The sequence below is a fragment of the Cylas formicarius genome, unplaced genomic scaffold (genome assembly GCF_029955315.1).
Source record: "Cylas formicarius isolate icCylForm1 unplaced genomic scaffold, icCylForm1.1 PGA_scaffold_3__17_contigs__length_32017465, whole genome shotgun sequence".
Taxonomy (NCBI): domain Eukaryota; kingdom Metazoa; phylum Arthropoda; class Insecta; order Coleoptera; family Brentidae; genus Cylas; species Cylas formicarius.
The window spans coordinates 30,226,642-30,237,216 of NW_026844326.1; the positions used below are offsets into that span (position 1 = coordinate 30,226,642).

At 36.8% G+C, this 10,575-nt stretch overlaps 1 protein-coding gene across 1 annotated transcript; it reads left to right on the top strand.

Annotated features, from left to right (window-relative positions):
• Positions 1-91: 91 nt before the first annotated feature.
• LOC132699624 (fatty-acid amide hydrolase 2-like) lies at positions 92-9,818 on the top strand. The gene is made up of 6 exons (XM_060666444.1): positions 92-503; positions 553-849; positions 6,390-6,479; positions 6,538-6,920; positions 9,283-9,432; positions 9,487-9,818. The coding sequence occupies exons 1-6, from the start codon at positions 164-166 to the stop codon at positions 9,769-9,771; spliced, it is 1,545 nt and encodes a 514-aa protein (XP_060522427.1). The 5' UTR covers positions 92-163; the 3' UTR covers positions 9,772-9,818.
• The last annotated feature ends 757 nt before the right edge of the window (positions 9,819-10,575 follow it).

Consider the following 10,575-nt stretch of genomic DNA (forward strand, 5'->3'; position numbering starts at 1 on the left):
ATCCAGACTGAAAAGATTTCTACTCGTTTGGAAGCAAAAATCTATTTCGCCTGGGAAGTTCCAAAAGCACAGACCAACGATATTTGGATGTTAGCACTAACCCAAATTTTTCGGTGCGATTTGAGGTTATGTAGTTTTTGCTTGGTTAATAGAATTTACGGAAATGATTTTGGGGTTCATCCTATTCATTCGGTTTTACATAGACCTTCTGATCGATAAGATTTTCGCTGTCTACTGGCGTCCGAAACAAATTGTCTCCAAACCGAAAAACCCAATCGTCATGGAAAGCGCCACTTCGCTGGCTAAAAAAATTCGAACGAGAAAATTAACGTCCGAACAAGTAGTACAAGCGTTCATCGATCGAATAAAAGAAGTGAATCCCATAATAAACTCGGTGGTCGATCACAGGTTCGAGGCCGCGTTGAAAGAAGCACGACAAATCGACGAAGATATCGCTTGCGGATCCATTTTGGATGTCGACTTCCGAGACAAACCCTTTTTAGGTTAGCTTTTGCGCCTGAAAGTCTTTAGGCACGAAATTTGACGTTGCAGGTGTTCCATTTACGACGAAAGAGTCGACCGCGTGCGCGGGCTTGTCTTTCACGTTCGGCTTGAAGAAGCGAGTGGGAAAAAAAGCCACGTTCGATGCGGACTGCGTGAGTTCGTTGAAAGAGGCCGGCGCTATCTGCCTGGGGGTCACCAACGTGCCTCAATTGAATTTGTGGCAAGAAACGAGCAACCCTGTGTACGGGATAACCCGTAATCCCTACGACACGACGAGAAATGTCGGGGGCTCGTCGGGCGGGGAATCTAGTATACTGGCTGCTTGCGGATCACCAATTGGGATTGGTAAGTCATAAAGGACACTCGGCCTTATCTCGAAAAGTAATTGGTTCAAAGACTTGGAGTGAAAAAAACCTTACAACTAATAGCTAAATCTTTTATTATATTTATTACACAAGTTGAGATAAATTTAATATTATTTCTCTCTCAAGAAACTGGTTTTAAATATCTAGTTACTAGAGACTGCTATGCGGATAATACAGGAACTTATGAAATAATTTTGAATAGGCTTTTGAGAAAGTCCCTTCCAACATGCGCATGCGCGATATTTAAAATTTCGTTTTTAACCAATAACAGTGCGGCACCCAACCAACTTCTTTTATAATCTATGCGTTCAACGAAGAATGGTACGCCTAATAGGATTGCCCAATCCCATAAGACATACGTTCGCCAAAATTATCGATCGCACGTGGTCGCTTGTGACGTAAGCGGAATCCTCTAACGGTTTTTGTGTATTCCGTCAATGCATTTGAAGGCGTATTAAACCGTTGTATTTTTTGTGTTCTTTGAACAATTAAAATCATTTAAATTGGTGAGTAGTGCGCTTATGTTTGTGTTAATTGTATTTCTGTAAACAAAAACTTGGACAAAACAGTGTTTTTAAGTTTTAAGAAATACTTTAAAATTGTATGTGCTTGAGTGGCGGGAATTGAGAAAAACAGTATTTTTAACCTTAAACAAGGACTTAAAAGTTTTGTGTTCGTGTTGCTTATGAGCGGTGTTATTAGTTAGGAGGTAAGCTCAAAATATTACACATAATACGTTTTTCAGTGCGATAAGTTGCATCAAAAAATAGTCAGGTAGGCCTGGAACGAGATGTGCTATGTATGGGTGCAATAACAACTATTTTGATGAAAAAGCAAGTTCTCGAAAATGTACTTTTCATCGCTTTCCCAAAGGGATAGATCTAGTATCCCGAACTGTTCGGAACGAGTGGATAGTTCGATGTAGAAGAGCGGACAAACTTAATTCAGATAAAAGCTATGTCTGCTCGGTTCATTTTACGAATGATTACGAAAGAGACTTACAAAATGAGTTATTAGGTATTTTTTTTTTGTCTTGAGTAACACAAATTTAAATTTTGGGTTTCCCTTTAAAAAAGATTAAAAAAAAAAGACTTCATTCCAAAAATGCCAAAAAAGAAGCTCAGCAGGTATTGCCTGAGCTTTTAGCAACAACATTGAATGCCACAAGTGAAATTCTAGAGAAAAATCCATCTGCAGAACCCCGGCCAGAACCCATCTCCGAACCCCAAATAATAAATTATGATGATACCCGCAGAAAAATAATTAGAAAGCATGGTAAAATTGTAAAATAAACATTGAAGTATATGTAGTAATATGTATTTTTTATATTATGTACATACGAGGGTACATATAAATACATATTATTTACCTACCACCTATAAATAGTTATGTATGCATAATATGTTTTTTGTTTTTTAGTATGTTCTTCAAAATATCCAAAAATAGTTTATCAGTATTTTTTGATTTTTGTATATTTAAAATGGTAGAATGCCGTAAAACACAAAGTTTTACAAGTAAATCGTTTTGTTCGCTAGTTTTATGTATTTATGTGTAACAATATTTAATTAATTTCAAGATAATGCATATACGCCAAACTTGATTGCAATAGTATTATTTTTACCCCACCTGAAACCCTACCCTACCCTACTTCCCAATAATTATTAAAAAAATGCTATATTAGCTACTCAAAATACTCAAAGTCCATCAAAACTCGAGTCAGTTTCAGATTATTTCCATGCATTTACATACAGGACTTCACCTACGTCATTGCACTTGCTGACAGATTTGGCGGATTAGGCAATCCTACTAGGTTTACGATTCTTGGCAATCAACAACCAACATGGCCGCTGACAGACTGTCAGTAAGTTTGGATGCGGCATTGTTAAGACAGTATTTCATCAAAATATGATGCCTCGATCTCGTTAAATGTACTGGAAAAAATTACTCAAGTGTGCGGAACTCGGCTGTTTAGGAGGAACATTGCGCAAAATGGGGGTTACTTGGTGAAATGCGGAGGAAAGTCATAACCTTCTCTACGGAAATAGCTACATTATTTTACAATTAGAGAATGTAAAAATACATAAATGAATAAGAACTAAAAGATTTTCACGAAATTATAAGTTGTGACATGACAATTGTTGGAACCGACAGACAATTGAATTATTTTTTAAATTACATTAACTCATTACATAACCGCATAAAATTCACTATCGAGATTGACCAGGATAACTATTAATTTTTTAGACTTAACTATTACGAAAACAAATTAAACTTTTCCATTTACCATAAACCTTCACACAAAATGGCTGCATTTAACTCTTTTATACACAGACTTCTTAATACGCCACTCTCAACAGAAAATTACAACAAAGAATTTCATCAAGTAAAAGTCACCATTTCCCTTTTTTCTCTTAGAAGATGAAAGTGGTAAATCGTCTTCTTCATCAAACGATGATGCTTTATCTCGACTTCAGTGAAAAATATTTAAGTACCCCCCGGAATCTCTTCATCGTTGTTATCACCTTCATCGGTCGAGTCATCAACTTTTGGAGGAATATAAATATTAATATTATATAAATTGCACCGAACATCGGCTACAATCCGTCCATTATAGATAAAATTATAAATAAAAAACAATTACAGACAACAGTAAACTCTATTTTTCCGAAACCTAACACAGAACACATACATACAATTACATACCTAGGAGAACCTAGTGAAAAAGTGGTTTAAAAATAGCTTTCAGAGCTAACAACACAATAGGAACATATTTGAAAAACAATAAAACGAAATGTCCAAAATCCCACTTAAACACAGAAAAACACACTTTTGACGACAATTTTGATATTTTACATACAGCCACAAAAGGTAGAAATTTATTGGAAGCCTGGGAGATTAACAAAATGACACATTCAAATGTATTGCTTAACGGTCAATTAGATTTAAATATCTCTCCTTTATTGAACTTAAATTCTCACAACATTAATTAAGGTTTTATGGTCATTTTTCGGTATACAGTGTGTCCAAGATAAGGATGCACAGCATGGGGATCTCGGAAACTATAAGAGATACAGTGTCGGTTAAATTAGACAAAAGTTGCGCATTTTGATACCGAACAAGATCCCGTTTTACAAATTTGAAAATTCCAAGCCGTTCCGGAAATATCCGAGAAAAACCGAAATATTGCGATTTCGTTTTTATTATTTTTTAAAGCTATTTGAAAAGATATGAAAAAACGGAAAACACTTTTCCATGGAACCACCATCAACTTTGATTTTTCTTATGGGACGGAAAAAAAGTACACACAGTATTAGGTTGTGCTTTTCATTGCGAATTCAACGATGTACTATACAATACGGTTACTTATGTTTTTATCCAGAAAAATGGCTTTTTAATACATTTCTAGTATTTTATTGTAGTAGGCCATGAGATCCGAACGATGAAAGGCAAAAGAAAATGGTTGACAAGTTCGAGTTAATGTGTTTATTTATTTACTAACTCTAACTGTTCATTTAACATAACAACTAAATCCAACAAGTTAATGAAAAACAAATTCTATAACAAATGTTCGAATAAATGACCTCCATTTTCTAGGCATAAGTACGCCCGTCTCACGGTAGACTCCAAAACACGACTTAATATTTCAGGAGTAATTTTATTAAACGCTGCTCGTACTGATTGACGTAATTGTTCCTCGTTGTCAAAACATTCTTTGAATACCTCATTTTTTATGTAGCCCCATAAGAAAAAGTCCAAGGGAGTTAAGTCCGGGGACCTTGGAGGCCAAGGTGTTTCACTGTAAGTCCCAATGTATTTTCCATCAAACCGTTCAGTTAAATATTGGCGAACTTCTCTGGAGTTATGGGCTGGGGCACCATCTTGTTGGAACCAGCAGCCTTGCACAGCGCCTAGCGGTAAATCATCTAAGGCATCTTCTAAATCGTGCCTCAAGATGTCAAGGTACCGCTCGGAAGTTAAGGAATTATTATAGAAAATAGGGCCTATAATCTTGCTACCAAAAATCCCACACCAAATATTAAACCCAAAGCGAACTTGATGTCTGGATAGTCTATTAACACGTGGATTTTGTTGCGACCAATAGTGTGTATTGCGCCTGTTATAAATACCGTTATTGGTCACCATACTTTCATCAGACCAAATCACTTTATATGGAAAATTAAAACTCTCATCACACATCCTGGTATACCACTCACAAAAATGTCTACGTCGTTCGTCGTCACCCGGTTTTAATCCTTGACATATTCTGAATTTGTAAGGCTTAAATTCATTTTTCCTTAAAATAAACTGAGCTGTAGATTTAGCTACCCCATTCTGGTCTTTAATTTCTCTGGTAGAAGTTTGTGGATTTTCGATAACAGATTGTAGAACAATGTATTGGTTTTCTTCATTGGAAGGTTTTTGTCGGGATAATGCAGGCTTCTTAAATGATCCATATTCTTTCAGATTAAATAACAAACGCCGAAAAATACTCTTGTCAGGTTGTCTCCGCTCTGGGTATTTGTTAGAATACATACGCTCGGCTTCCACACAATTTCTTTGGCATCAGATGTAGCAAGACAGCATATCACATTTTTCTTCCTTTGTAAAATTACTTCCCTCCATTGTAGAACAAAATAAATTAGAAAAAGACAACAACAATAAAAATACAAAAACAATAACTAAAGGAATAAACTTATGATCGACTGATAACAAAGACAAATAACATTAATGTGTCATTGAAATTGACTGGATGTCATTTTGTCATGGCCTACTCCATTTAAATGCTGAAATGTATTAAAAATCCATTTTTCTGGATAAAAACATAAGTAACCGTATTGTATCGTACATCGTTGAATTCGCAATGAAAAGCACAACCTAATACTGTGTGTACTTTTTTTCCGTCCCATAAGAAAAATCAAAGTTGATGGTGGTTCCATGGAATCGAAACGCTGTAATGAAAATTTGTTAACGTCAATTTGGAGAGATTAAAAAGTGCCAATGGAAAAGTGTTTTCCGTTTTTTCATATCTTTTCAAATAGCTTTAAAAAATAATAAAAACCAAATCGCAATATTTCGGTTTTTCTCGGATATTTCCGGAACGGCTTGGAATTTTCAAATTTGTAAAACGGGATCTTGTTCGGTATCAAAATGCGCAACTTTTGTCTAATTTAACCGACACTGTATCTCTTATAGTTTCCGAGATCCCCATGCTGTGCATCCTTATCTTGGACACACTGTATATAGTAGCAGGTAGTTTGTAAATATTACATTTGATAAAGACACGGTGTTGTCGAAACAATTATCATGTAAAAATATATAATTTCGTGAAAATCTGAACTTTTAGTTCTTATTTATTTTGATAAATGGATTTTCATCAAGTAAAAGCCACCTTAGTTCGATAACAATAATTCTCAGCATTTTCTCTCGGCTGGTTTAGTCATGAATTTTTTCACCACAAGCTCTTACGGTAATTACTTTTCGAGATGGAGCCACCCGGTACATAACCTGAAATATGTTTAGGTACCGACATAGGAGGTTCCGTGAGGATTCCCGCATTTATGTGCGGTGTTTTCGGCCACAAACCTACGTCCCACTTGATCTCAACCAGAGGTAAATGCGATTTTTGCCACGGATTTGCTCACAAGCTGTTCTAAATAGTATATGTTAGGGCTGACGTTTAGGACAGGAGACGAGGAACAAACTATAGTCGTTGTGGGATGCATGACGAAATTCGCGGAGGATTTGATACCTTTCTTGAAGGTATTGGTCGGAAAAAACGTAGACAAGTTGAAATTAGATCGTCCGGTGTTTGTAAATAAATTAAAAGTTTACTACGTGACCGATCCCCGCGATCCTCTCGTCAGTCCGTTTAGAGACGAAATGAAGAACGTCTTGAGTAGCGCCGTAGAGTACTTTTCGGAAATATCTGGCGAGAAACCCCAGCCTTTGTCGCCGGAGGGGCTCAAGCACACCGGCAAACTGTGGCGTTATTGGATGTCTCGAGAGTCGAACGTCAATTTTAAACGGGACATCAACAACCGGGAGGGAGAGGTAGAGTTCTCCCAACCATATACCGTTTTTACGACATAATCCGGTATTTAACTATGGCAAATTTTTATGAAGGTTTAGCCGCAGACCTACCTCGCTTGGGTAACCCTTAAAAATTGATTCGCAATTCCACAATGTCGTTCCAGAACCGTTCGGTACTTTGTGTATACAGATGTGGACGAATTTCTGTAGAGTTTCATCAGTGAGATTCCTCGATTGTTATTAGTCTATGCCGCGGAAAATTCATTTTTAGTTTGAAGTGGTTATTATAAATATAAATGAAAGAGTAAATTTAGCTATAACACAATGTTATTACCATCGTCGCTAGACTCCTCCCTCACGTTCTGGCACTAGTCGACTTCTGTAAACATTTTCTTCTTCGATGACATGTTCTACACATTTTTTCCGACCAGAAGTAGATATTTTTTCTACTTCACTTCTAATTAATTCTATTCTATTCTATCGGATTAAAATTGCAGTGGTATGGTGGTAGACGAATAACTTTCCACATCATCAAGTGTTACCGTCTTAAGAACTTAAGAATTTTCAAAATACATATCATTCTCAAACAAAAATTTTTGAATGACTCGATGATGAATTCGGTATTTTTTCCGCGTGTGCAGGATGATAGCTCGCGTTGTCCATCACAACACTGTTTGCTGGAATATTGGGAAGTAATTTTTCAGAAAACCATTTTTCAAAAGATGTCTGCTGACATGTTTCCGTGATAATCGACCTTTGCTTCTTTGACATCTTTTGCAGAAAGCAACAAGGCGTTATCTACCCAACCAGCTTCACAACCCGCATCTAATATGATAATTCTTGTGCCCCGCGAAACTGGCCCATCCAAGGAACATTTGCTGCTGTTACCATCCGTCTATCCTTTCTTGACGGTATCGTGGATGTCAAACCAGGTCGTATCTAAAATATATGATGTGGACGGTTTTAGCACGAATTTCTTTGATTTTGTAATAAAAACAAATTTTTGGTGCGAAAGTAAGCAAAGTGTTTGATCCATTCGAATTTGACGGATGTTCATCATTATTATGACTACCAAGTGACTAACAAAATTTAATACTGTTACTATTTGGTAAGAAATAATTGTAATTCTAATAAAATGTAAATTGAATAACAGTGAGTGGGTAATTACTAATAACAAAAACAAGACGGAATAGAAATAACTGTTTCATAAAACATAAATCAATTATCTACATAAGATTGTGTATTGCTTTCCTAGGAAAGTATTTTAGAGTCACTACGTTAAACCCAAAGAGTATAAGATAGAAGGGAAGGCTCCCATTAGTGGCAATGTCAAAAATCGTACGCGAGTTTCAAGGCCCTCTAGTGATTCTGTCCGGCCATGAAAACGGAAAACGCGCAGGAGGCACGGTATATTGTAAAAATCAGCTAAAAGCACGCTTTTTTTAGTGAATCATTTGATATACGATAAAATGTATTCTATTTAAGAACGTAATATAAAACTTGGCGTATATAAAGTTCTCTCATAATAATAAAATTTTTCGAAAAACCAATCACTGCTGAAACAGCTAAAAATCTATCATTGCACTTAGTAATATGAAAAAATATATTTTAATAAAATAAATGTAGATATGCTTTTTATACTCCCGTCTGTAAAATATCTAATTACCCACCTTTAATGGTACTTCAACCTCTATTTCTCCTCTTCAAAGAATTTGACGATGCATGTATTATTGATTCAACGTCTTGCTTCATTTTTTGTTTTACAACAAATTTCTTCTCCTGTTCATTTGACTTCGCAATCGACCTATCGTTCTAGCCCCTTTGTGCAGTCTTCAAGATTTAGACGTTAACATTTGATTTTTTCTTACTTTAGAAGTTACTAAATAAATAAAGTGCTGTTATCCGTTACAAGCTACTGTAGTATTTTCAGTGTGACGCATTACTTTAAACCTCCATGACAGTACTTTAGTACTTGGACACAAATAATAGGTGGCATTCGTAACAGTCTACGCGACCTTCTATCTTATACCCTTATATTGGAACTCAGTTTAAGTTTTCTAATGTGTTTTTAATATAGGCGATCAACCTATGTAATGGACAACTTCAACTTGAATTCAAGCCACCGCAAGTAGCGACACTAATATAAAATAATATAACAATTTAATCAAAGAAAATCGCGCTATTGTTAAAATACGACAATCCGTACGGTTTGTCTAACATCTTAAATACGGCCCTGGCTTGTGGTTCACGTGCCGAAAAGACTGGCCGGTCTTAAACTCTTTCCGAAGTCAAACCGATAAAAGGTAAAAACGGTACATCGGTTGGAGAACTATACCTAAAAAATTGTTATAAAAAAAAATATCCTCGCCGTCCGATTCCGCAGGTCAGTGCATGGGGGGAAATAATGAAATACTTCGCTCGGAGCGGCGACTTTACTTTGCCCGTGATTCTGAACCTAATTACGGGGATGTTTAAAAAAGTCGACGACGAATGGGCGCGGACTGAAACCAAGAAACTCAAGGAACAACTGTTGGTAAGTTCAAGTGGCGACGGAAAGCGCACACGCAGGATTCGCCAATACTTTCAGTCTAAGCTCGACGACAACGCGGTGCTTCTCTATCCGTCTGCTCCCTTCCCCGCCGGTTATCATCATACGCCCATCTTGCGGCCGTACAATTTTAATCTCTTAGCGATTTGGAACGTGTTAAAATTTCCGGCGACGCAGGTGCCGATGGGTCTCGGCAGAGAAGGGCTGCCGTTGGGTTTGCAAGTTGTGGCGGCCCCCTACCAGGATAGGTTATGTATCGCTGTCGCGAAGGAATTAGAACGCAAGTTTGGAGGTTATGTACCTCCGTTCCGTGACAGTATGTGATTAGATTTGTATTTGGGAGCGGGATCAACATTACACGATTTTATGTTTTCCTTGTGTTTTATTTTTACCAACCTAGTCGGGTTGAAAAATTTTGGCACCTTTCTGAATTTTATGGTAACACTCTATTATGAAGTCGTTTTTTTCTCTAATGGTCAAAAGTCATTCGGTCAGCTTTCATACCTATAATTCAAAATTCCTAAAGGATGCCTTCGTAAAGAAGGGTCTAGGCTATTCCATCATTCTCCTGGTTTGTTAACACATTCATACAGTAGAATAAACTTCTAAATAATCAGTCACCGGGTTAGCACTTCTGCGTTTTCTCATCAAGTTGGGTAAAACGCCCATTACCCCAAAGAATATGCAAGGATTACAAATTTTTAGAAGTTATCAAAGATCGAAATTAGCATCAAATTATAATCCTCGGACGAGTGTCCCTAGAAAACATTCTAAATGTTACGTAAGTTGCAAAGATGATTAACTGTCAGTGCGCAGCCTATGCAGTTAATACAGGAATTTAACGAAGCAACTATGCAAAAATAGGGATACGACATGTTTACGGTAGTATTTAACAAAAATATAGCTCGATCTTGTTATATATTGTGGGAAAACGAGTTCTGTGCGCGCCGTTGGGAAAGAAAATGGCGCAAAGTGCAGGTAAGTGGTAGAAATGCAGAGGTTTGCGCGGAAAATCATAACCTTCAACTGCGGCGCGTCAATTTTTACCAGTAATCACTGACTGAATTATAGGTATACGCAACTTACAATTCTCGGGATCTGTGATTAGGTATTTTTTGCACCTCTTTA